This window comes from Capsella rubella, unplaced genomic scaffold (genome assembly GCF_000375325.1).
Source record: "Capsella rubella cultivar Monte Gargano unplaced genomic scaffold, Caprub1_0 scaffold_1, whole genome shotgun sequence".
Lineage (NCBI taxonomy): Eukaryota > Viridiplantae > Streptophyta > Magnoliopsida > Brassicales > Brassicaceae > Capsella > Capsella rubella.
The window spans coordinates 14,902,409-14,927,248 of NW_006238923.1; the positions used below are offsets into that span (position 1 = coordinate 14,902,409).

Here is a 24,840-nt window from a genome sequence, read left to right on the forward strand (position 1 = left end):
ACCCTTTAATCGAACGAGAAAACTACTATTATATACTCAACCAAGAAGAACAATATGAATAAGTGATTGCAATAAAATAATATGAGTATGAGAAAGGGTTTAGAGACTTTGATTTAAAGCATGGTTGTGGGAAACTTGGATTGACACAACTGTGAGTCCCAACTCTGAGGTTATTAACAACTAGGCATCGCAAAAGATTTCCCAAAGACCGATTTGTTACCTGAGTTTGTCCGTCGGTTTGAGGATGCTAAGCATAGCTTATATCAAAGCTTGTACCAAGAAGCTTCCGTAAAGAATGCCAAAAATGACTTAAGAAACGTGAATCACGGTCTGAAACTATAGAAGATGGTAGCCCATGGAGACGGTTAATGTCTAGGAAAAAAGAAAAGCCACAATCACGACATCTGTCGCCTTCTTGCAAGGACCGAAGTGCGCCATATTTTAAAAACGGTCAACCACGAAAAAAATAAAATCATTGACATGATGTATTCAAGGGAGGCCTAGCACGAAATCCATACGCACATCCATCCACGGCTGAGTCGGAATAAGTAATGGTAAGTATAGACCCGCATTCAAAGGTTTTCCTTTATCTTGTTGACACACCCGACAATGCTCGACGAAAAGTTCAACGTCTCTACGAATTGTATGCCAAAAATAAGTAGAAGAGACCAAGTGCAACGTCCGGTCACGTCTAACATGCCTTTCATTATGACGCTCTTTAATTATTCGCAGACGTAGGCTACATGAAGGAACACACACTCAAAAGCCTTTAAAGAGACACATGACGCGTAACGTGTAGTCATCCGTGAGGTTTTGCTCTACGTCAGCGAGAATGCGAGCAAAAAAACGGATCAAATGAATAGTTCTACGGACCAGGAGAAGACCAAAATCGTGGTATTCATTGTTGCTAGGAGATCATGGTGCCAACTCAACCCGTCTGCCACACGGTTTAACTTGTTGGATTGATATCGGATTGATGTCATACTGAAACCGTAAACTGTTGAAGAAATGCTATCTGAAGTGCATGTCGCGCAGAGACCTTGGCTTGACTATCCAAATGTCTTAAGGCATCTTGACCAGTGAATAGCACGAAGTCATATTGGAATAAACAATTCTACTTATGTCGAAAGTGTTGCATAGCGGCTACGTCCACCAACTATTGTATGCAACATGTCTGACAACTTGACTTAAAACAGCTTCAACGCCCACCTTCAAAGTGTCACAATAAAGCTCAAAAGTGGGAAAAAAAATCTAGTAGAACCAACACGGGCACCATTGTCAACTTCTATGTAATGAGCTCAAATGACTCATTTGTTACAGATGTCAAGGTGAACACACCCTCCTTCATACAACTGGTAATTTTCGCCATTATAGTGCCAAACAGACTCACAAAGTGTCGGCAAAATGACGTTATGCCATGAAATCTCCTTACCTCAGTGACTGTTCGTGAAACTGGTCAAGCCCGAATCGCCTCTACCTTAGAGACCCTTGTTAGAAATAACATATCCAATAAAAAATTTGAGATGCCCAAAAGTCATATTTGTGTCGCGCCTTAAACAACTTCTCTTTGCTTAATACATGTAACACCACACGCATGTAAGAGCTTGGTTCATCATTCGCATGAATGTACTAGGGGCATTGGAAGTCCGAATGGCATGACCATCCATTCAATAAGGCCTTCCCTCCTCTTTAACGTGGTCTTCCACGCATCTTCAACACGAATTAGAATATGATGATAGCTGCTCTTGAGATCTGCTCCAACAAATCATCTAGCCATGGAACTAGGAAGTGATATTGTGTTGTAACCTTATCAATAGCGCGAGTGTCCACACCAATCTGCCACATATTGTCTTTCTTTGGAATTAACAAAGCTAGGGCTCCACACGGGTTAATACTATCTCGGATATTCTCCATGTTTAACAAGTCTTATACTTGTCAATGTTATTTTTCATGCTCATGAGGACTCATGGAAAAGTGTGAGAGATTACGCAGTGTAACTCCTAGAATTAGATCGATCTGATGTTGAATATCACTTAGTTGTGGCAACCTAGGGGGAAGATTAGCTGGAAAATGTCACTAAATTCTTAGAGGAGCTCATTGAACTTAAATTAGGTTGTAGGTGGCGTCCAAATGTCGTAATTAGCTGATAAAATAGCAAAAGCAAGTCCCTCCATTCGAAATGATTATTCAAACATGGTGTAAGGGCAAAGCAAAGTAAAAGCATCCACACTGGAGATTCTTGTTAGGAAACAGGTCGTGTTGGTGGTGGCTCATCGATGGTGGCGTCTCGTGATGGCAAAAGAAGAATTTGATGCATCTCTCAAATAAATTAATAAGATCTTTTAGCCTAATCATGTGTGATTATTCGGTCGTACTCCCAAGGATGTCCCAACAATAGGTGGAACACATCAATTAGAGCCAAATGTCTGGTTTCGCAGCAGATGTTAAACATACATGGTTTACAAGCAATAGCAGACCGTCATCCCCATGTTTTGGATGCAGCATTTTCGCATCGTGTGGTAGTCCTTCCTCTTCTAAATCGTAAACATGGTCGACAACGCCTATGTCATCTACAGGAAGTCTTCGACAAGTTGAACTGGGGTAAGCGGTGTAGCAATGGCCGATCTCGCCATAGTTAAAATAATTTAGAGTATTGCTTTCTCATGGACATACAGGTCGGATCAGGAATTGGTGGTGTTGGAGTCATGAACAATGTCTCGCGTTGTTGTCTCTTGAGTTGGGGTGCTAGTCGCTTGAGTTTGTTGTCTACTAGAAGATGAAATTCAATTGTACAAACGTTGCTGCTGTTCAAAATATGCCGCTCGCTAATTATCTTTAACCCCGGATGTCGTCAAAAAGAGAATTTCTCAAAAATTCTCCACAATTTTTTTTATGAACGATAATTTAACATTACATGGTTTTTATAATGAATGTTTAATAGCGATTTTTAAATATGTATGATACATAAATTATTTGTCCAACAAAATTTTTTTTACTAACTCAAAATATTTTGGATATAATATTCTTACAATAAACTTTGAATTTAAATTTTATTTTGAAAATAAATAATCCGTCTATTAGACGGATCCTAATCTATATTAGAAAATATGAAATTCAATTAATATTGATTAAATTTTGTTTTTGTTAAATTATGATTTTCAAAATTTTAACCAATGCAATATTTTTGTTTCGAATACATAAATTTTAGCCCACGTTTTTACGCAGACCTTATCTAGTATATATATAAATGGATAGTAGTAACATTAATTAGTAAAAAGAAAAAAATAATTAAAAATAAACAATATTGTTTTTTATTTTTTAATTATCTATGTATATGCATCAGAATTACCCATACTTTCATTGGATAAGTCGTTGGTGCTGCATAAACCTCAGCAAAAGCTACACTCTTGTTACTTTTATTGGTTAAGTCGTTGGTGGTACATATATATAAATCAGTTTTACATATTAGATTGCTTGGAAAAAAGATTATACCAACAAAAGTGTAGTGACGTATTTAGACAAAGCCCCGACTCAATTGGCTAAATTAGTTGCATTGCTGCCAAGTGATAAGACTTAAGAGATGATGATGTTAAAAAGGTTCTCTTGGGAAACAAAAATTTGGCAGATTGGTTCATACTTTGGAGGCACGTGGACGTGAAAGTTCTAGACCTCAAGATTCATGTGTTAGTATGAACACTTAAAAGTATAACACATTTTATTTTTTATTTTATTTAAAAATATAACTATTTTTGTCTATTTAAAAAAGTATACCATCAATATTTTAAAACTACCCTATAACCTTTAATAATCTGAAATATTAATTTAACTCTAAAACTAATTTAGAGAAAATTTCTAAATAAACACCAAATTAACTAAGATTAAAAGTTGGTGTTTTATAGTTAGAGTTGCTTTAAAAAATTATAAACCAGAAAATTATAAATCAGAATGTATTTGGAGCTGATCGCATATACAACCTTAAATATATCCACTGCACACAACACCTAATATATTATACGAAAGAAAAAATAGTAAAATACTAATTCAAATTAGTTATATAATCTATATATATATATATATATATATATTATTAGACGAGTAAAATATTAACATATGTATTAACTAATAAAAATGTGCCTCACGGCTATATCTTGTGGTTGGTAACAACTTCATGGAAAAAAAGAGTTTTAAAATGAAAAAAAAAAATATCAAACTTTTAAAATGATCGAGTTCATACACAAATGACCAACATGCATGAACTGTTTTATATGAGTTTATAAAGAAAGGTTATGAGTTCATGTATATATCAAGCTCGGGGCCAACCAAAACTCAAAGAACAATTAAAGAAACGAAACAGTAGAAACCTACATACGGTTATTTTAAGAGGATTTTGCGAGTGATCTCGAACTCACTCTGTATAAAACTAAGGCTATGAATAGTAACTATAAAAGTGGGAGTTTTTCGTCCCGCATCGCAATAACGCACATATGTTACTATTCAATCCGATTATTTTTTATTAGTGCTTTTTGGAGGAAAAAGTTAAAAAGTAGATTTTCTTGTATAAATATTAAGTTATTGGTGGGTTAAAAGCATAAAAAGAAAAGACAATTCTCACATATAGCAAAAAATAAATAAGTTAAATTTTCAGATTTAACATACTGTTTTGAAGTTCTAGAAATAGTATTATATTTTAAAATTAAATATTAAACTTTATCCTTAAAAATATGTAGTTATTAGCATATGTATAATGTAAACTTAAAATTGGATAATAACACAATAAAATATTAGTATAAACTATAAACTAGTACGCTACATGTCTTAATCTGTAAGAAACTAAACATAACTTTGTAAATTTGTAAGATTAATTAATAAAAAACATTAAAAATTAATAAAATTGTAACCACCACCGCACTGTATAACCACCACCAAGTTGTATAACCGCCATTACCACCATATTATTATTACCACTACTATAAAATTATTTTGTTTAAACCGTTTTATTCTATACTGTTTGTTTTGTTCTATACTATTTAGTTTAAGTGTTGTAAACAAACATTATTTTCAATTTCAACTATTTTTATCCGATTTTCAAAATTCAAATTATATTATACAAAAAAAAACATCTATGTTCTTTTAAAAACTATTACAAGATTTATACTCATTTGTTTCTATTATTATATCATTCAGTTTGCCATGTTATCACTACACATTTACTTGTGTTCTCTCTTATTCACTAAACTTTCTCTCTTAATATATTTTGTGGTATTTTTTTTTCTTTTTTGGTTTGGCTAGAGATTAAATTCACACTAACATTAATCAAAAATCAGAATAATAAAAAAGTGACAAACAATGCATGGGAAAAGGTTATTTGGTCATACAGACAATAAGTCAAAGTAACACAGGACCTTAGTCTTGTTCGATCGATGTTTTGAGGTATATAGGCATTGATACGAAGTTAATTTAACATTTAAAAGTTGAAAAATGTAGAATTAAAGCACCACCGCGAGAACAGCCATTAACATAAAACTCCCATTAAAAAAAAAAAGACAAAAACAAATTAATCCATTTATATATTAGTTTGGACCCTAATATTGGTCATGAGACTAAAAACTATATATATAATACTATATATGTACTGACTAACTTTCTCGTTATTTAGATAGATGAATTTTAACTTTTGTTTTTCGATAAATAATCTTACATGTGAAATGTCATTAAAAAATAAACTCTCTCAAATTACTACAAATGATTTTACTTAATATGAGACAGTTTAATATGATTTTTTAAAAAAGAAATATGAAATTTGTAGTCTTTTCACAATTTTTGAGAAATATCTCTTAGTATACGGTATATTTCTTTTCAAAAATATTCCTTTTATTTATTTATTTTCAAATATACTTTTGTATAAATATAAAAATTATAAAGTTTTATAAAGTTTATAAGATATTTTTACATAATAACTACTATTGAAAGATTATATCTGAAAATATCCAATCCGTTTAATTTAATCCATGCATAACCAGATTAACCCATTTAAACCAAGTTAAAACATACTAAATTAATTTAAATCAACTAACTAAATTAAATCGGGTTACATCAATTTAAATCCAGTCCTCATCAGCGGCTGAGTTTTTGAAATTCCCCCTCTTTCAATTGTTCTACTTCTTTTCATATCACGATATGAGATAAATCATAATTTTGTGCAATTCTATTTTCGTATTCCGGGAACTTCCTTTGGTGAAATGACTAAATTATGAAAGTGTTGGATTCGAGACAGTGCAGATGATATCCAAATTTGTGACAAATGATAAGTTAATAGATTTATCATATAAAGGTGGAAAAACAAATGAAAAGTGGAAGAAACATAATATTAGTACATTATCTAAATTTAATTTCCAGTTATATTAAAAAATAAAAAAATACTGACAATTTTAATTACTTAACCAAATATTTTATTTTGCACGTAACTTCATGAAGAAGAAGTGTTTTTGTCTATAAATATACATGTGCACAAGGCACAAATCACAAAGAGCAGAGAAGTTTAAAACACAAAACAAAACACGAGATAGAGAAAATGGTGGGCGGTAAGTGGCGGTTCCTAGAAGTAGCTGTTGCACTAATAATGGCGTTGCAGTGTTTAGCTGAAGGCTTTCCAGAGGAAGATCTTGTGACTAAGTTGCCTGGACAACCCGAAGTTGCATTCAGACAGTACGCTGGTTATGTCGATATCGATGTTAAAGCTGGTCGGAGTCTCTTCTATTACTTTGTTGAAGCTGAGAAGGAACCACACACTAAGCCTTTAACCCTTTGGCTCAATGGAGGTTTTTTTTTTTTTTGTCTATTGTTCCTCCACTTTTTAGCTTTTTCTTTGAAATTGTAACTTTTTGTAGTCTGAAATTGATAAAGATCTCTGGCAAATGCTTAGAGATCACCGGTTCGAGTAACGCTTGGGACGAGACCATATAACATGCTTTGGTCTCGGTCCTGAGAGGATGTACGGACTTCGGCCCAAAACCTTTTTGATTATTCAAAAAAAAAAAAAATTGATTTTTTTAGACAATATGAATATAAATAAATGTTTAAGAAATTAATACTTCGATAAGTTAATTTTCTTTTGTTCTAAACTAGTTTTTTTTAACTTAATTTATATATCGATAAATTAATAACTTTATAAATTAACAACATATCATAGTCTCGACGTTTTTAATTTGTAGAATTTTTACTGTATTGTTTGGTATCTTTTTTATATCGGTTTTATAGAAATTAAAAATTCTTTTTATATGTAATTTAGTTTTAGCTCCTTGATTTACTTGAATATTGTATGGTTTAAATAAAAAATGATGTGAAAATATTGAGAGGAAAACCAATATTATAAATTTATAATTATGTGAAATGACTACTATCTATCTTTAGTTGATCTTGTTTTGATTGGTTATTTCAATTTTCTGGTCTTTAAATATTCAAAACTTTATATTCAGTTTCTTAAGTATTGTTTGGTCCAAATGCAGGACCAGGCTGTTCTTCCATTGGAGGAGGAGCTTTCACAGAGTTGGGTCCATTTTACCCTACTGGTAATGGTCTTGGCCTCAGAAGAAATCCAAAATCTTGGAACAAAGGTCTCTCTCTCTCTCCCTATCTTTTTTTTTCTGGTAAAAGGCTAAGCACTCTCTCTCTCCCTATCTTCTAGTATCTTTTCATTGACAATGAGAAAGATTGTGCTGTTAACTTAATTACTATGATGTAGCCTCAAATCTGTTGTTTGTGGATTCACCGGCTGGAGTAGGATGGTCTTATTCCAACACAACTTCTGATTACAACACTGGCGATGAAAAAACCGGTATTAATTATATAATCTTCAAAAATGATTAAATCATCTTTTGTCATTAACAAGGTTAAGACTTATTCTTGAATGATGTTTTCAATAATAGCCAAGGATATGCTGATGTTCATGTTAAGATGGCTAGAGAAATTTCCACAATTCAAGACTCGAAACCTCTTCCTCGCGGGCGAAAGCTATGCAGGACACTATGTACCTCAACTAGCTGATGTAATACTCGAATACAACACACGACAGTCAAATAGATTCAAGTTCAATCTCAAAGGCATTGCAGTAAGCAATAAGAATTATACCATTTTTTCTTTCAAATCTCTCTTTTGCTAGCTCTGTTTTTGGTTGATTCTTTTGTTTTAATTCAGATCGGGAATCCGCTTTTGAAGCTTGACCGGGATGTTCCAGCAATATTTGAGTTCTTTTGGTCACATGGTATGATCTCTGATGAACTTGGCGCCACTATCAAGAACCAATGTGACTTTGAAGATTACTCATTCTCAAGGACACACAATATAAGCAAACCCTGCGAAACCGCAATGAATGAAGCTGGAACCATCATCACTCAATATATCAATTACTACGATATCCTCCTCGATATTTGCTACCCGTCCCTCGTCGAGCAAGAGCTCAGGCTCAAGAAAATGGTAAGAAAAGACTTCTCCTATTTGGTTACATTTACATTTACATATGCCTATGTTTATCTTTACACTATGCAAATATATTTTACGAATAAATGAAATTTTCTTTTCTCTTTTCTTTTGAATAAGTGATATACAATGTTGAATATGGTTTATAGGGTACAAAGATGAGTAATGGGGTGGACGTGTGCATGAGCTATGAAGAGCAAATATATTTAACACTACCTGAAGTTCAAAAGGCTCTTCATGCTAATAGAACTCAACTTCCATATGAATGGTCTATCTGTAGCAGGTATATAACTCGAACCATCTTTAATCATATATCTCATTGTTTAATATCTAACTATATGGTTATGCCTTTCATCCTTAATAGTCTCGTGAACTACAATTACAATGATGGGAGCACCAATATACTTCCAATTCTTAAGAGAATCGTGAAGAGTAAAGTCCCTGTTTGGGTCTTCAGGTACATTCTTTTAGACAAGTTTTTAAATCTTCTGATTAGGTAATTTTGTGGTAGACTTACAAAGTTCTTTTTTTCATAAAATGTAGTGGGGATGAAGATTCTGTGATTCCACTTTTGGGTTCAAGGACTCTTGTAAAAGAACTTGCAAGTGATCTCAACTTTAACACCACAGTTCCCTATGGAGCTTGGTTCCACAAAGGACAGGTTTGTATTGTTCCATAGAAAACCTTAAGTATAATATGCCCTTGGTTTGAGCATTAGGCTTCTTATTTTCGCGTGGTTCGATTTCTTTAGCTTTCGATTTAGATTTTTGTTTGCTTGCATTGGTTGAGACTATTTGTATAAAAGTAGCGAAAAAAAGAACTAAGTCATATATTTTTCTTTTAGGTATACTCAAATATATCTTTTTGGTCTATATTTTAATTGATTTTCACTTTTAATTGAGTATATTCAGTTCGGTTGTACTATATTTGGTTGTGATTTTAGTTTTGGCTACGCTTATGTAATGTTTTAAACAATTACTACCGATCCTTCTATAAAAATGATTTGATTATGTTACAAGTTTTAAAATTTGTTGTTCGTTTGGTTTTGTATTTAATTATTTTGGCTACACCTAATTGTAAACTTATTGACGTGAGGTAGGTTGGCGGATGGGTGATAGAGTATGGGAATCTACTGACATTCGCAACGGTGAGAGGAGCGGCTCATATGGTACCGTACGCGCAGCCCTCACGAGCTTTACATTTGTTCACCAGCTTTGTGCTTGGCCGGAGATTACCACACAAATCGCCTCCTGCTCTTCATGATTAAATCAAAAGGAGAAGAAGACTTCTCCTTTTTTTTTTTTTTTGCCATTGGTCAAAATGGTGCTTTTAAGTTTATGGGAAATGTAGTTGCAGTATTGTTTTCTGTTTCCTTTAGAAATCAGTCTCGTTGTTTCCTTTGAAAGCAATTATTGAATAACATTATGATATATATGTTGTAGTGTCATAAACATTTTAGAAGATAAACACTATACACCTCTCAAGTCACAATTTTCTTGGTTTGAAAAATCAAACGTTGGAAGCTTGGACTATCCAAGGAACTTGAATGTCTTGAACATATTTGCGAAAGATTATTACTAAGATATATCTAGAAATCTTATAAGCACTATTGAGAAACAACTTCTCATGAAGTTTTGTAAGTGTTGGAAGAGTGTCTCTGCCTTGAACATGATCAGTCAGAGACTTGTAATTGTAACATGGTCACGGGAGAGTGTAGCTATATATGACTATATGGCTGTATCCTTAACCAAAGTGAAGAGTGTTGATGTTGTGACAAGACCTTATTTAGAGTATGATCCCATATCCCACCTACAATTTATTTTTCCTCTTTTGGTAATTTAATTTTGGAGAATTCTCTTAAATATCACTAAAATGGATATTTTTCCAAAAATATCATTATGCATTTTATTTTCCAAAATACCACTCAAATACAATTTTTCCAAAAAATACCACAAAACTGAAACTTTTAAAATTTTTAACATTCAAAACTAATTTCTAAATCCTAAATACTAAACTCTTCCCCTAAAAACTATACCCTAAATGTAAATAGTCAACCCAAACATAAAAAACAAATCTACATCTTCAAAATTCAGTTTTTTATGTTTATGGTATTCTTGAATTAAATTTTTGTGGTATTTTTGGAAGAAAAAAAAAAGTGGTATTTTTGGAAGAAAAACTTAAATTGTGGTATCTAAGGGTATTTTTCTTTATTTTTCATGACTTTATTTAGTATTTGGAAAATATATATGTTAACAAAATAAAAACAATAATTGTTAGAATTATGATTTTCTCACCTCTTCAACTACTTACATATTTTTGGATTCAATTAAGAAAATCAGATATGTTATATAAGAGCTAATTTTTCTTGGATTTCACTCTTTCTTCAATTTTGTTTTTTGTTTTTGTTTTTTTAGGTTAGCTTAACAAAAACAACAAGCAAACAAAATCTTAGGATGAGAGCCAAGTCATTAGAAACTTAGCAGCAACATAGTCTTCTATATCTTCCCTACAAATAAGCCACCACAATCTCCATCTTCTTCAAACCACACACTCACCAAACCTCAAGAAACAAATCATCAAAACACGAACGATATGGCTTCCACGGACGCAGTCTCCCGCCCCACACCAACTCCGGACCATGACACAACCGTCGTAGTAGTGGTGTTTGTCTCATTGGGTTGTGTCATGTTCTTGTTGTTCCTAGCGTTTGTTATCTGGTTCTTGATCAAGAAAAGATCCAAGAAGCACTCTGAGAAATCTAAGGCGGTTCGTATGGATGAGCATTTTAAGATGAAAGAAGCTATAGTTGAAGGACCTAATGGACAAAAGTCTGTGGTGTTATCAGTTGAGGATGATGTTGAGTTCTCAGATGCAATCAAGAAAGATGAGAAAGATTTGAAGAAACATGGTGCAGTTGGCTCATCATCTGTCGCTTCACGTTCTTAAATGAACCTTCATTCATAATATTGCCAATATAATTATTTATCTTATAATTATTGCGTTTGTGTGTATCATTTGTTTGGTGAAATAAAAAGCATCCGAAATATTGTTTTATCTATATTCTTTTGGGCTATAAAATTTATTCAATCTTGAGGTTCTTTGATTATTTAAAAGAAAAAAAAAAAAAAGTTATTCAATCTTGAGTTGGTGATGTATTTTTTTGGTTCTAGCCTTCTAGGAACAAGCGTACAAACTAATTTGTGAATTAAAAATAAGATATATCCGGCGAAACCTTAAAATTCAGAGTCAACTAAGAATTTTTTTGTTATTAATTGGCATTTGTACTTTTTGCCATTTTGTATTTTTTTTTAATTTGTCACTTTTTAAAGATCTAAAAGACTAATTTATACATTTTGTTTTGGAAGTTTTTTATTAAATGTATTTTATGGAATAAAAATTCACAAATGTATAATGATACTAACGAAAAATAACAAAACTTTAAACCTATTAAGAAAATGATGCAAGTCCAAAAGATTTTGGGCCAAAATTGCCAATTTCAACCATAACATCTGAAATTTATGATGTAATTTCTTTCCTTTACCACCGGTGTGGTGGGCTTGTGGTTTAAGTGCATGAGTTGGATCCATGTGCTCCCTAGTTCGATTCCCGGTAGAAAAGTTGCTTTACGTCATGTCATAAGGTATTAGCAAAGACTGGTCCGGGCATGGGGGAGATTAAGATCCAAACCCGAACTCCTCCTTGTTAACAAAAAAAAAATTCTTTCCATTAATTTAAGAAAAATGACATTCAAAAACTCTGAAGAGAAAATGAAAAAAAGATATAAACCAATATTTACATTTCATTACCGAAATAAATAAATTATTATTAACATTTAAAATATTAGAAATCTTACAAAATATTAAATCGTCTTTGTTATTTTGTCATCTATAAGATCCATTGGCTCATTTATATCCGTACAAACTGGCATTTCATGTACACACCACAATACTAAAACTCAAAATATTCCATTAAAAATTATGAGACTCAATCTGTAGCAACAACAATAAAACATCACGATCACAAATTTAAATCCATCACAACTCAAGAGCTTATAAGTTTCATAAATAAATCCAAATGTGTTACCTAAAAAATAATATTCAATATTAAACAAAAAATTATGGAGTAATAGAAAAAAAAGAAAAAAGTTACTCTTAGTTAAGACTTAGATAGGACAAATTAAATTTTTTTTAAACAAAACCCATAGAAACTCAAACCAGTTAGCACCCCTTGTTTCAGTTTCACCCCACGGTTTGTCTAACAAAAACACCTGCCAACTACAAAATTACGATTATAACCTCATCACTCTTTGACTATATAGTCCACAGTCCAACAGTAGTCGTTACTCTCTCCAACCAAAGTTAAAAGTCTTGTCTCCTTTACCATCCAAAATGCATACCCACAAGTCGTCTCTCCTCTCCTACACCTCCCAATGGGCCACATTTGTTCCATCTCCGGCGACATTTCTCGCCTCTCGCTCCCACCGGCCGACCAAGATCTCGGCCGTGGCAACCCCGGTGAGGCCGGCTTTAAAACATCAGAACAAAATCCACTCTATGGCCCCGGAGAAAATAGAGATTTTCAAATCTTTAGACGGATGGGCCAATGACCAACTCTTGCCTCTTCTCAAACCCGTTGATCAGTCTTGGCAACCCGCTTCTTTCTTACCCGACCCGGCCTTACCCTTCTCCGACTTCACCGATCAGGTACGTTATATACATCATATGAATCTTGTTAAACATTTATTTACAATCCCTTCATCTAAATCAAGAAATGTTTAAACCGGAATACATATATTCACATTAAACCAAGACTAACCAATAAGTGTTACAAATGTGTTTATACATAATGATAGGTGCGTGAGCTAAGGGAGAGAACGGCCTCATTGCCCGACGAGTACTTTGTGGTCTTGGTCGGAGATATGATCACAGAGGATGCATTACCTACTTACCAAACCATGATCAACACACTTGATGGTGTTAGAGACGAGACTGGTGCAAGTGAGAGCGCGTGGGCTAAGTGGACACGTGCGTGGACGGCTGAGGAGAACCGTCATGGTGATTTGTTGCGGACTTACTTGTATTTATCTGGTCGTGTCGATATGCTTATGGTCGAACGTACCGTTCAGTATCTCATCGGCTCGGGCATGGTCAGTTCTTTTTCTATATCTATATTATGAAAAATATTATTTAGAGTTTGATTAATCAAATTTTAGTTCTCTGATTTATTAAATGATTTATCTTAGAGGTGTAACATGCGTATGTTTTATTTTGGTTTTGTTCCTTTATTTTATATTTTCTCTTCCAGTTTTTGTTTTAATCGAGACTGACAAAAAAAAAAAACAAAATTCTATTTTGTGTTTCTTGGGTTTAGTTTAAAAAGGAAAAATTGTTTTTGTTAATTTTGTTAGAGTCATATATTTTTTTTTTTAAATAATAATAAAAAGACATATAGAGATGGAAACAAAACCATAAACTATTTGCCATTTGGCTTATTTCAATTGGGTGTGATATAATTTTTTTATTAGCTTTTTGTTGAATATGATTTTGACTTAGATCATACCCGAATTGAAAATACATATTTATATAGAATTAATAAAATATATATTTCTTTAATAATATAGATTTATTCTTGTCAACCTTTAATAGTATATTTATGTGAAATGATTACATATGAAAATTTTAATAATTTCTATTTTCTTAGCCAATTTTTTTTCTTCTATTTTTCATTTTTGGATCTAAATATTTTCCTATGGTTGGTCCGGATTAGGTTTGGTTAGTTTTGATTAGGTTTATTTATATAACTTCATAACATAATATATGAAATGTTATAGGATCCAGGAACAGAGAACAACCCATACCTAGGCTTCGTGTACACATCATTCCAAGAACGAGCCACCTTCGTATCTCATGGCAACACAGCACGGCTCGCTAAGGCTGCTGGAGATCCCGTCCTCGCGCGAATCTGCGGTACCATTGCAGCGGACGAGAAGCGTCACGAGAGAGCCTACGCAAGCATAGTCGAGAAACTCCTTGAGATAGACCCTAATGGTGCAGTTACTTCCATAGCCGACATGATGCGGAAGAAGATCACAATGCCGGCTCATCTAATGACAGACGGCCGAGACCCGATGCTCTTCGAACATTTCTCGGCCGTGGCTCAACGGCTAGGCGTTTATACGGCCGATGATTATGCTGACATCTTGGAGTTTTTGGTTGGACGGTGGAGATTGGAGAAGTTAGAAGGATTGACGGCTGAGGGTCAACGTGCACAGGAGTTTGTGTGTGGTTTAGCTCAGAGGATTAGAAGGCTACAAGAGCGTGCTGATGAGAGAGCTAAGAAGGTTAAGAAGAGCCATGAGGTTAGCTTTAGTTGGATCTTTGATAAGCAGGTTAGTGTGTAAACTCTTGAAAATACTATAAAACTCTTTGTAATGCATAACTTTGTTAGGCAAGTTTTAGTCAAGTTTCTACTTCTGTAAGGTGTTTGTGTAATTTGAATGGTTCGAAAAAAATGTTCAATTCGGACATATAGACTGATTTGATCCGTCGGAACAAATTAAATGGGACTAATTGATTAAAATATTAGATCATGTCTCGACATGGAACATAGGAGATTAAATCTGAATACTAGAGATACAGCAGAATACTATTAGCCCACCGTTATCAAGAGTATCTTAGAGCTAAGATTTACGATTATATATAAGCTGTAAATTTTAGCTCTAAGACCAACTATCCGAGATCTATTTCGATCCATTCCGAAAAATAGTATTTTTGGTGGAGATAAGAATTCAAATAGTGAAAACCAGATCCAGACGAATACATATACAAATTCGGAGAGTAAAATAATTTTAAACATAATATCCGGTCCGAGATATTTCATATCTCATACATTTTTATTATTATTTATATTATCTTATTATATAAAGTTTGGTTTTCGAAGTTAGCCAAGATCGTGACATGTATAAACGATAGGATGTTGACACGTGTCGATTCTAGTTTTGTTAATGTTTAGATAAAATTAGAAATATTCTTAATCATACAAAAAAATATAAAATAAGTATTATAAACAATTATATATTAAAAAAATTATGAAAAAAAAAAAATATATACCTAATTATAGTTATGTAAATTTGATTTATTAAGAAGATATTGATTTAAAATTTACAATTAAACGAGACTATATGTCGGTTTCATAAACTGAGAAGGATTAAGGTTTAGATTTTAACTGTTAAGGTCTAGATTTTAATTTTACAATTAAAACATGTTATATGTTGGTTTTGGTTTATAAATAAAAATTATAGTTTAGCTTTATAAATGAGAATTATGGTTTAGGTTTAACAACTAAACGAGATTATATATATGTTGAAGCTTGATTTTTGAAAGTTACAAACTCACGTGATCATGGTAAGTGTCAGGTAAAACATAAGATGTTGCCACATGCTATATTTAGTTTTGTTAATATTAAGATAAAATAATTTTTAGAAACCACATTGAAAAAGAAAAAATATAAAATAATTTTATCAAACGTTTTGATTAAAAAATTAAACTAGTAACCTAGTTTTTGGTTATGTCGATTGGGATTTATCAATGATATTAGGATTTACGAATTACCAAGATTATATGTTAGTTTTTGTTTATAAAGGAAGATTGAGACATAGGTTTTACAATTATATGGGTTATATGTTGGTTTGAGTTTATAAATGATCATTATATTTTATATTTTATATTTTATAAATATATAAGATTATATGTCGATTTGGGTTTATAAGTAGGAATTATATTTTACAAATTATACAAGATTATTTATCAGTTTGGTTTTATAAGGGAAAATTAGGATTTACATTTTACAACTAAATGAGATTATGAGTTTAACTAAATATATATTTTTGTTAATGATTGATTTTATAATATGTTATATTTGTTTAATTTAAATTTATGTGTAAATGTAATAAATCATCAAGCAATTTCAATGACTAAAACATGAGGGTGGATGAAAGAGTTTCAAAAATAATTTTTTTAGCTTAAATTAAATATAACTAAAGTTCAATATAACTCATAATAGAATGATTTTTAAAAATAATATTTTTCAAAGATGTAATTTTTTATAATTCGTATTTGAAAATTTTCTTAAAGTTTTTCTCAATGATGCTATAATTGTTTTTTTTAATGTTTTAAGTTTATTAGCTTTTTTATATAAACTTCTTTACAAATATAGTATAAACTTCTTTACAAATTTGTATTTAATATCATATTTTAAATTGATAATAAATTGAAAGAACTTTAACATCAAAAATAATTAATTAATTTTAATAAAATACAGTATACTGCAGAGCCTGGGAATGATATTTTTTTTTTTAAAACTGAAAGTTAAGAAATAAATTTTCTTGTAAAATGGTATAATCATTTTTTATGGGATAATTGCTAAATTAAGTTATTTTAATATTTTAGTAATATTATGAATAATGGTGAATAGTTCGCAAATGTTTTGGTGATTGACCATTTAATATTACAAGATTTTTATAATTAATGTTTAATAACAAATCTTAAATGTATATATATACGTATATTAGGGTTTTTTAGACCAAAAAGAATCTCTTTCCAAATTAAAAGTTTTCGCTTATCTTTTTACAGAAATCTTTGGATAGTTATAATAAATTTTTAATTTTAATTTTATTTTGAACAAATATAACCCAACCATCGGACGGGTACTGAACTAGTATTAATATATTTTCTAAGATTTTCTATTAAAACAATAATTTTAATAACTATATTAGATCAATACATTCATAATGCTTAACTTTAAAACATAAGTTTTTAAATAAAAAACTAAATTTTATCGTAACTAATTTGGAAAAAAATAATCATGGAATATAGAGACTTCAGAAATCGAACGAAACAAAAAGCTAGTGAATTTGATTTCATAAGATAATAGATGAATGTTCATACTTGTAGCTGAAACCAATTTAGACATTGATTGCTTTTTTTCTCTAATCTCACTCTCCATCTGCCATTTGACAACTCAGTTCTTAAAAGTTTCAAATTTCAATTCTAAACCTATAAAAGGACAAAAAAGAGAAAACACTCGCTATACAATTATGAGTCCTAATTTTTATTGAACATAAGGATTCAAAAGATTTGAATTCCTTAATCCATTATCTCCTCCTAAATTTTGTTGTCGTCGCATTAATATTGCGTGGTTTATTTGAAGACGTTCTGTTAAACAAAAGTAACGAACAAAGCGCATCTTCATGATCATTAAAAAAAGAATGTCATAAAATATTTTTTCCATGCATGCACTTGTTATAATTATAAAAGAGATTAACAACATCCATTGAAAAAATGTTATTTTCCCCCCCCTAAGAATATTGTTATCTCACTATAAAGGCCACCACTTAGATAGTCAAACAACTCGTCTTTTTCAATCCTAGCATTTTACTTAATTGATTTTCACTTTCGAAAGAGAGAATTAGTAAAACCTTAAAGTCTTCAATAATGACGATTATTACTGGGACCTAGCTCTAAACTTTCTTTTTCTCTAAATAGCTCCAACAAAAATTTAATCTTCTCGCTCGATGAGGTAACTTACATAATCTTGCAATATTGTTTATATCTAATAAGGGTGCCTAACATCTTATTATTTTTAATATAAAAAGTAAATAATAAAGAGCAAAATAAGTGCGGAATTTAAGCAAAACATAAGTTAAATATATGTTTTTTTATAACAAAAGTTAAATATATCTATGTATTGAGTTTTTATGAAAGATGAAAGGGATATTCATGAAGTTATTCATTGACGATTTTATCGATCCAACTAGCTGGCTTCCATGGAATACAACCGATCTTGTAACCTTTCAAGTTTGTATTATGTTGAATACATAAATACATGCCCAGAAGTTGATACAAGTAAAAAGGTGAGCTGTAAGGGATATAAAATAATTAGAGATCCTAATGAAGCTGCGAGTTTTACCATCGAATAACTCCTTAAAGGAAATTTTTGAATCAACTCCACTGGAGTTCCATACCAATTAGGCCTGTGATTATTTAATATTTAATGTGATGTTGTAACGAACATATGAATGCAGTTATGAAATCTATAATTGAAATATTGACTAAATGGCTATAAGGCCAAAAGTTTATGTGATGTTTATGACCCCCAAAAGTAGTTGCGGTTTATATTGTGTATTTTTTTTTTTTTTACTTTTTTTAGTATGATCATAATCGTCGAATTTGATATCCGATATGTTTGATTTCATACACATGTATTCTCCAAGAACATACAATACTTTCACATATGACAGTACTTTCACATATGACGGTATTTTCACATATGATAGTATTTCACATATGGAATTTATAATTTAAACAGAAGTTCTTGTATTACTGCCAAAAATGACATTTTAATTCATGCTACATGTATCTAATTTTTTTTTTTTAGTTTTTATTTGTTCATCACGTATGAAACCTATAATTTTCAATTAAACGATAAATCATTCGTGCAAAACCTCTGCCTCTCACGTTGTATATTGGGAGTTTCTCTTATATACCTTTGAGATCAGTTTTTGAGTTTGTGTTATTAGGTTTTATAGGTTTATAATCTATGCTCTCTCGTTATATAAAGCAATAGGGTTATTTAGGATTCACGAGAGTGAGCCAATTATGCTCTGTTTAATTATTTTCTTCATGAGTTTTCACATGATTGTTATTAAGCAGATAAAACTTTGACTTTTTCCATGTTATTAACTAGGCAATGTCCCGCACTTATAAAAAAGAATAAATAAATTTCAGTGCTTATGAAATTTTTACACTTTATTTGTTTAAATCATACAATAGAAGTATACATCCATATCTCTTGAATTTATTTGTTGATTAATTGTTTAATTTTGATAGTAATTTTCTTCAGTACTTTTGAGTATTTTTTTTATAAAACAATAATATTTTTAATGATAAAAATAGAAATGATATTGGGAGAATTTAAAAAATACCCTTTTCAAATACCCCCTTTTAAATTTACCCCCTTTTCAAATTTTATCAAAAAACCACTAAAAATATTGAAATTTATCCAAATATGTGTGTAAGCTTATAAATATACACACAAATTACCTTTGTTTCTGTATAAAATTTTATTTATTTTAATGTCTTACAAATTGGTTTGATAATTATATAACAAAATTTAATTTGTTAAAATAATTACATACTTTGAAAATAAAATAAATATACATGAATATGTGAGAAAGAAACAAACATCTAAAGTAAAAGAATGAAGATGGTTTCTTTAACTTGATTTCCTTATGGTGCGATGGTCGGAAATCAATATTTTTGAATCACATCAATAAAGTAATTTTCTTATAGCCATAAAGTATTATTATACATATGTATTATACATTTAATAGTATAAGAAACAATGAAGAAATGGAGTAGTACATAAAACAAAGAAGAAATATAATTGAAAACAAAAGTTAAACCAAATATATAATCAAGCTTTTACAATGATATCTTAATTGAGCTTTTAACCCATGCAAAAAAGTTTTTTAAAAAAACAAATAAAATATTGAGGGTATTCAGATTTGGTGGAGGAGGATGTAAGAATGAGTATTTATAGAATAAATATGATGTAAGTTACAATTCTAAAATAATTAAATTAGAGGAGTGATAATTATAATTTATAGTGTGTTAATTGAAATTGAATGGAGGAAACACATAGTCAATTCACAAGTTATATAATTTTAGTTACAATTTAGTAGTAAAGTGTGGATTTCAAGTATAAATTAAAGTCTCATTAAAGTATATGATTTTTTTTTTTTTGTCATCATTACAAATTATATATCTCTCTTTGAGAGGGACCGGACTCGAACCTAGATCTGGTGAGAAGCCAACAGAGGTGAGAACCACTAGCCCACTTGTCCTTCTCTTAAAGTATATGATTATATGTGTTAGATATTAGTTTTAATTAAAAATAAATATATTAATTAAAAAATAAATGATAAATGGACCAATAAGGAGAGAGTAAAACCTTAAAAATTCCCAATTTTTATTTTTAATTTTAGTCTCTTTCTATATACCTCTTAATTTCAGTTATATCTCTAGGTTTAATTATATTTTTTCCTCCTTGTAGTATATATAATAGATAGAAAATTGAATATCAAATTATTTTTTAGATAGAAAATCAAGTATAAAATTCAAAGTTAACAAAATTATAATGTTCTTTATATTATTAAATGTTGAATCACAAACTAAATATAAGGATCATTATTCTTAAAAGAATGTCTTACGAATTGGTTTGATAATTATATATAAAAAATATTTTAATATAAAATTACATACTTTTGAAATGAAAATAAATATACATGAAGATGTGAGAAAGAAACAAACCTTCAAAGTAAAAGAATGAAGATGGTTTCTGTAGCTTGATTTTCTTATTGTGCAATTGTCGGAAATCAATATTTTTGAATCCCATAAATAAAACCTTCAAAGTAAAATAAATATACATGAAGATGTGAGAAAGAAACAAACCTTCAAAGTAAAAGAATGAAGATGGTTTCTTTAGCTTGATTTTCTTATTGTGCAATTGTCGGAAATCAATATTTTTGAATCCCATAAATAAAATAATTTTCTTATAACCATAAAATAATATTATACATATGTATTACATTTAAAAATATAAAAACAATGAAGAAATGAAGAAATACATTAAAAATAAAATAATGTTGAAAACAAAAGTTTAAACCAAATATTTAATGAAACTCTTACAATGACATCTTAATTGAGTTTTCACCCCATGAAGAACTTTAAAAAATAAAAAATAACGAAGGATATGGTAGATGAGGATGTGAGAATGGCTATTTATAGGATAAAAATTGATGTAAATTACATTTTTAAAATAATTAAATTAGAGGAATCACATTTTTATTTTCGGATACAATAAGTAAGAAATGTCAATAATATAACAACAAAAGTTAAAGTTAAAATACATTGTCGATAGATACCATGTTTAAATAGATAATTGTCTTTCAAACATTGTAGCAAATGTACCAAATAACATAGAATATTATCATTCTTGTTATGCTATTGATGCATACCCTAACTCATGAGCTTCATTCTCCATTGCAATCCTTATTTTAATTGGAACATGCAGCAAATTCCAAGCTACAAATATAGTAAACATTGATGTTAAAAGATTGTTTGTATAATTATAGTAAGAAGCTTGATTGTATAATTAAAACTAACATTGCCCTATGGTTTTCAATTCCTCTCATTGTTGGATTTATGTAGATCATTCTCCATAACCATATATAACACCATTCATAATTCATCGTGTACCTACATTGGATAGTTTTGCGCAATGAATACATTCCTGATTTACCATAATAATCGCAAATTTTAAATAATTGAATTAGATCAAATTTTTAGATTTTCTTCCAATGATGCGAACCTCCAAAATCACAAAACGCAAAACAAAAGTTCTCCTTCTAACCTTCTAGTTCTTCAACTTATTCTATAATAGTTACAATATTGCAACTTATTCTATAATGGTTAAAATGGCTGCGTGGTGATCAATCAAAACAACCAAACCAGGTGATAAGTCTGTATTTCATCACTTTTTGAGCATGTATTCATCATCTTTTCAGCGTCATTCACTTATTAATTCACACCATATTGATCACTTTCTGCATGATTTACATACATAAGTACGTTTTGTGCATATCATGCATGTCTTGCATACATTCTTGCATTTGGAGTGTTTTCATGTGTTTTAGGACTTCTAAATGCCACGGAAGAAGCTGGTGTCACTTCTGAGATTAAGCAATAGGATTTGAAGCATTAAGGAGAGAAAACAAAGTAATCAACTACGCTACTCGACCAAGGCAATGAACACTTGATCGAGTGTGTGAAATGTTCTTTAAAGACCGACTCGAATGAAGATGTTTTGTTGGGATTGAGATTCCGAGGCCTTAACAAGTTGTAGATAATTGAGTTAGCTTTGCACTGGTGGTGATGTCAGACCAATCAGAGCTGTGGATCAAAGGTTATCACTGTTTTACTGAACATATATAAATCCAGATCGAAGACTGGAGCCAAGGAACATCTCACGCGACCCGCTACTCGATCAACACCATTGAGTGGAGCCATACTCGACTTACACCTCCATGTGAGGCCACACTCGACCCTATACTTGACCTATCACACGAGCAGGAGCAAAAGGAGAGAAAATGAAGGAATTTAAAAACATACTCGACTATACATGACATGTACATCAAAGATCCACTCGAGTGAAGCTCTTTCATCGGTTTTTAGCTCCAGAGTCCTTCATAAACATTGTAGGAAATTGAGTTAACTCTGCAATGGTGATGATTTCAGGTCATTCTGAGGGGTGGTTTAAAAGTTATAACTGTTTTATTGAACATATATACATCTAGACCTCCTACTCGACCAAATCTGTCGAGTGACCACTCAAGTCAAGCCTTTTCCAGCCTATTTTGGTGGTTTTTGGGGTACTCGACCTAAGTACTTAGGAGATATGCAAGCTAAAATTAGAGAGGACATGTTACTCGACTGACATGGAGCAAAGTCAAGCATATTACTCGACCGTCTAGGAGAAAATATAGAAGAATCACCATGTTACTCGAGAGACACACACACGAGTGACACGATCGAGTGAGCAGCGCAAGACAGACCAAAATCATCATGTAACTTGATGCACACACTTTAGTGACCGATTCGAGTGAGCTGCCAAAGTCAAACCAAAATCATCATGTCATTCGAGGCGCTCACTCGACCAACATGGTCCACTACAACTCCTGAACCGCTTTTTCTTTTGTCGTTTTATGTTTTAGGGTTTTCCCCAACATTACTATAAATAGGTCTCTTTTGGCATTGCTCAAGGGATCGAGTTTTTATCCTTAGGTTTTTGTTGTTAGCCACCAAACAATCCTGAAAACTGTAATTCAGATTTCTTTTCAGTTATTAAGATTGTGCACTTAGTTCTTTGATCATTGTTGTTTATCTTCCTGTCATCTTTATCATTATGTATGTTTCAGAGAATTTTGGGTTTATGATGTTTAGCATGATTTTTGTGTCTAAGTAGTGTTAGGGTTCTTGAGTATGGGATAGATTAGGTGGAAAATGTTAGTTTGCTAGGGTGTTTATGTTAGATCCGTTTTGTTTCCCTTATGGATTACAGTTTTATTAGCTAGTTCTTCTCTGATCAATTGGAACTAGGTCACAGACATTTCATGCCCGAAAGGTGTATGATGAAATGTATGAACCAACTAGTGCCAAAGATTTACATGCTTAGCCCAAGAGATTGGTTGTCTAAGATGTTTAGTGACATTAATTAACTGCTCCTTCATGCATGTTTACTACATGTTTCATCAATGAGAATTAAGATTAGGAAGTGTTGGAAACTTGATAGTTTCTGCCAAGAGTTTAGTATGTTTGTCGTTTCTTAAACACTCTAAGTAGATTAGCATACTCCACCTACATCAATAACCTCATCCTCATGATCTTTTATCAATTTGTGTTTTCTGTTTTATTCACTTGCTATTTACTTATCCTGTTCTGTCTTCTTGCCAGTATTGATAATCATTAAGTTTTAGCTTATGCATGATAGTCTATGTTTTGTAGCCTTACATTTATTGCATGTTTAACATGTCCGCCTAGGATGTTAGAAAACAAAAATCATTTATGCTTGGCTTGACTTAAACATTTTTGATATATCTTGATTGCTAGCATCACATTTGATTGGATTGATACCTATTGTACTGCAATGACATGATAGTACTCTAGGGTAATTGATAGAAAAACCTAGTATCACCATGCATAAAAAGATATAAACTACTCGCTGTCCAGAACCACATGGTGTCAACACCCACACCTGGTGTCAACCGTCACCCTCGACAACGATCACTAGTACACTAACAGCTGGTGTCGACTGACACCCACCTGGTATCAATCGGCACTAGCACCGTATCAACCTGACATCGCATCTTCTCACTCGTCAGACCGATTCTAATACCTCCAAGCTTATAACTCGAACCCTAAACAACAAACATACACGACACAATAACCACATCTCACATACAAGCCAAAACAACAATTCTAGTCATCCAAATCAATCAAACTCACATCATAAGGTCGTATATACCCATATCAACTATGTTCACAAAGTCACCTTGATGTGGACTGAATGAAAGGAGGAACATAGAAGAAAACAACAAGAACATAAGCCTCCTCACACAAAAGTCCGAATCCCACGGATCCCTTGCTAAAACACCCAAGAACAGCAAGAAAAACCTCCAGGAGACCCTCGAGAAACCTCTTATAAAACCTTAAGAACAAGCCAACAAACAACTCTCTCTCTCTCTCTCTC

At 31.4% G+C, this 24,840-nt stretch overlaps 3 protein-coding genes across 3 annotated transcripts; all 3 read left to right on the top strand.

The window, feature by feature from the left end:
• The first annotated feature begins 6,619 nt into the window (after nucleotides 1–6,619).
• Nucleotides 6,620–9,936, top strand: LOC17898503 (serine carboxypeptidase-like 44). The gene is made up of 9 exons (XM_006307346.2): nucleotides 6,620–6,818; nucleotides 7,506–7,613; nucleotides 7,742–7,834; nucleotides 7,926–8,107; nucleotides 8,194–8,472; nucleotides 8,625–8,758; nucleotides 8,840–8,932; nucleotides 9,019–9,136; nucleotides 9,575–9,936. Exons 1-9 carry the CDS (start codon nucleotides 6,620–6,622, stop codon nucleotides 9,740–9,742), a joined length of 1,374 nt encoding a protein of 457 aa, XP_006307408.2. The 3' UTR covers nucleotides 9,743–9,936.
• A 1,065-nt stretch (nucleotides 9,937–11,001) lies between these two features.
• LOC17900862 lies at nucleotides 11,002–11,535 on the top strand. Its single transcript, XM_006303356.2, has one exon. It carries the CDS (start codon nucleotides 11,068–11,070, stop codon nucleotides 11,419–11,421), a length of 354 nt encoding a protein of 117 aa, XP_006303418.2. The 5' UTR covers nucleotides 11,002–11,067; the 3' UTR covers nucleotides 11,422–11,535.
• Nucleotides 11,536–12,848: 1,313 nt separating this feature from the next.
• Nucleotides 12,849–15,001, top strand: LOC17897283 (stearoyl-[acyl-carrier-protein] 9-desaturase 6, chloroplastic). Its single transcript, XM_006304687.2, has 3 exons — nucleotides 12,849–13,178; nucleotides 13,328–13,621; nucleotides 14,306–15,001. Exons 1-3 carry the CDS (start codon nucleotides 12,864–12,866, stop codon nucleotides 14,873–14,875), a joined length of 1,179 nt encoding a protein of 392 aa, XP_006304749.1. The 5' UTR covers nucleotides 12,849–12,863; the 3' UTR covers nucleotides 14,876–15,001.
• Nucleotides 15,002–24,840: the final 9,839 nt, after the last annotated feature.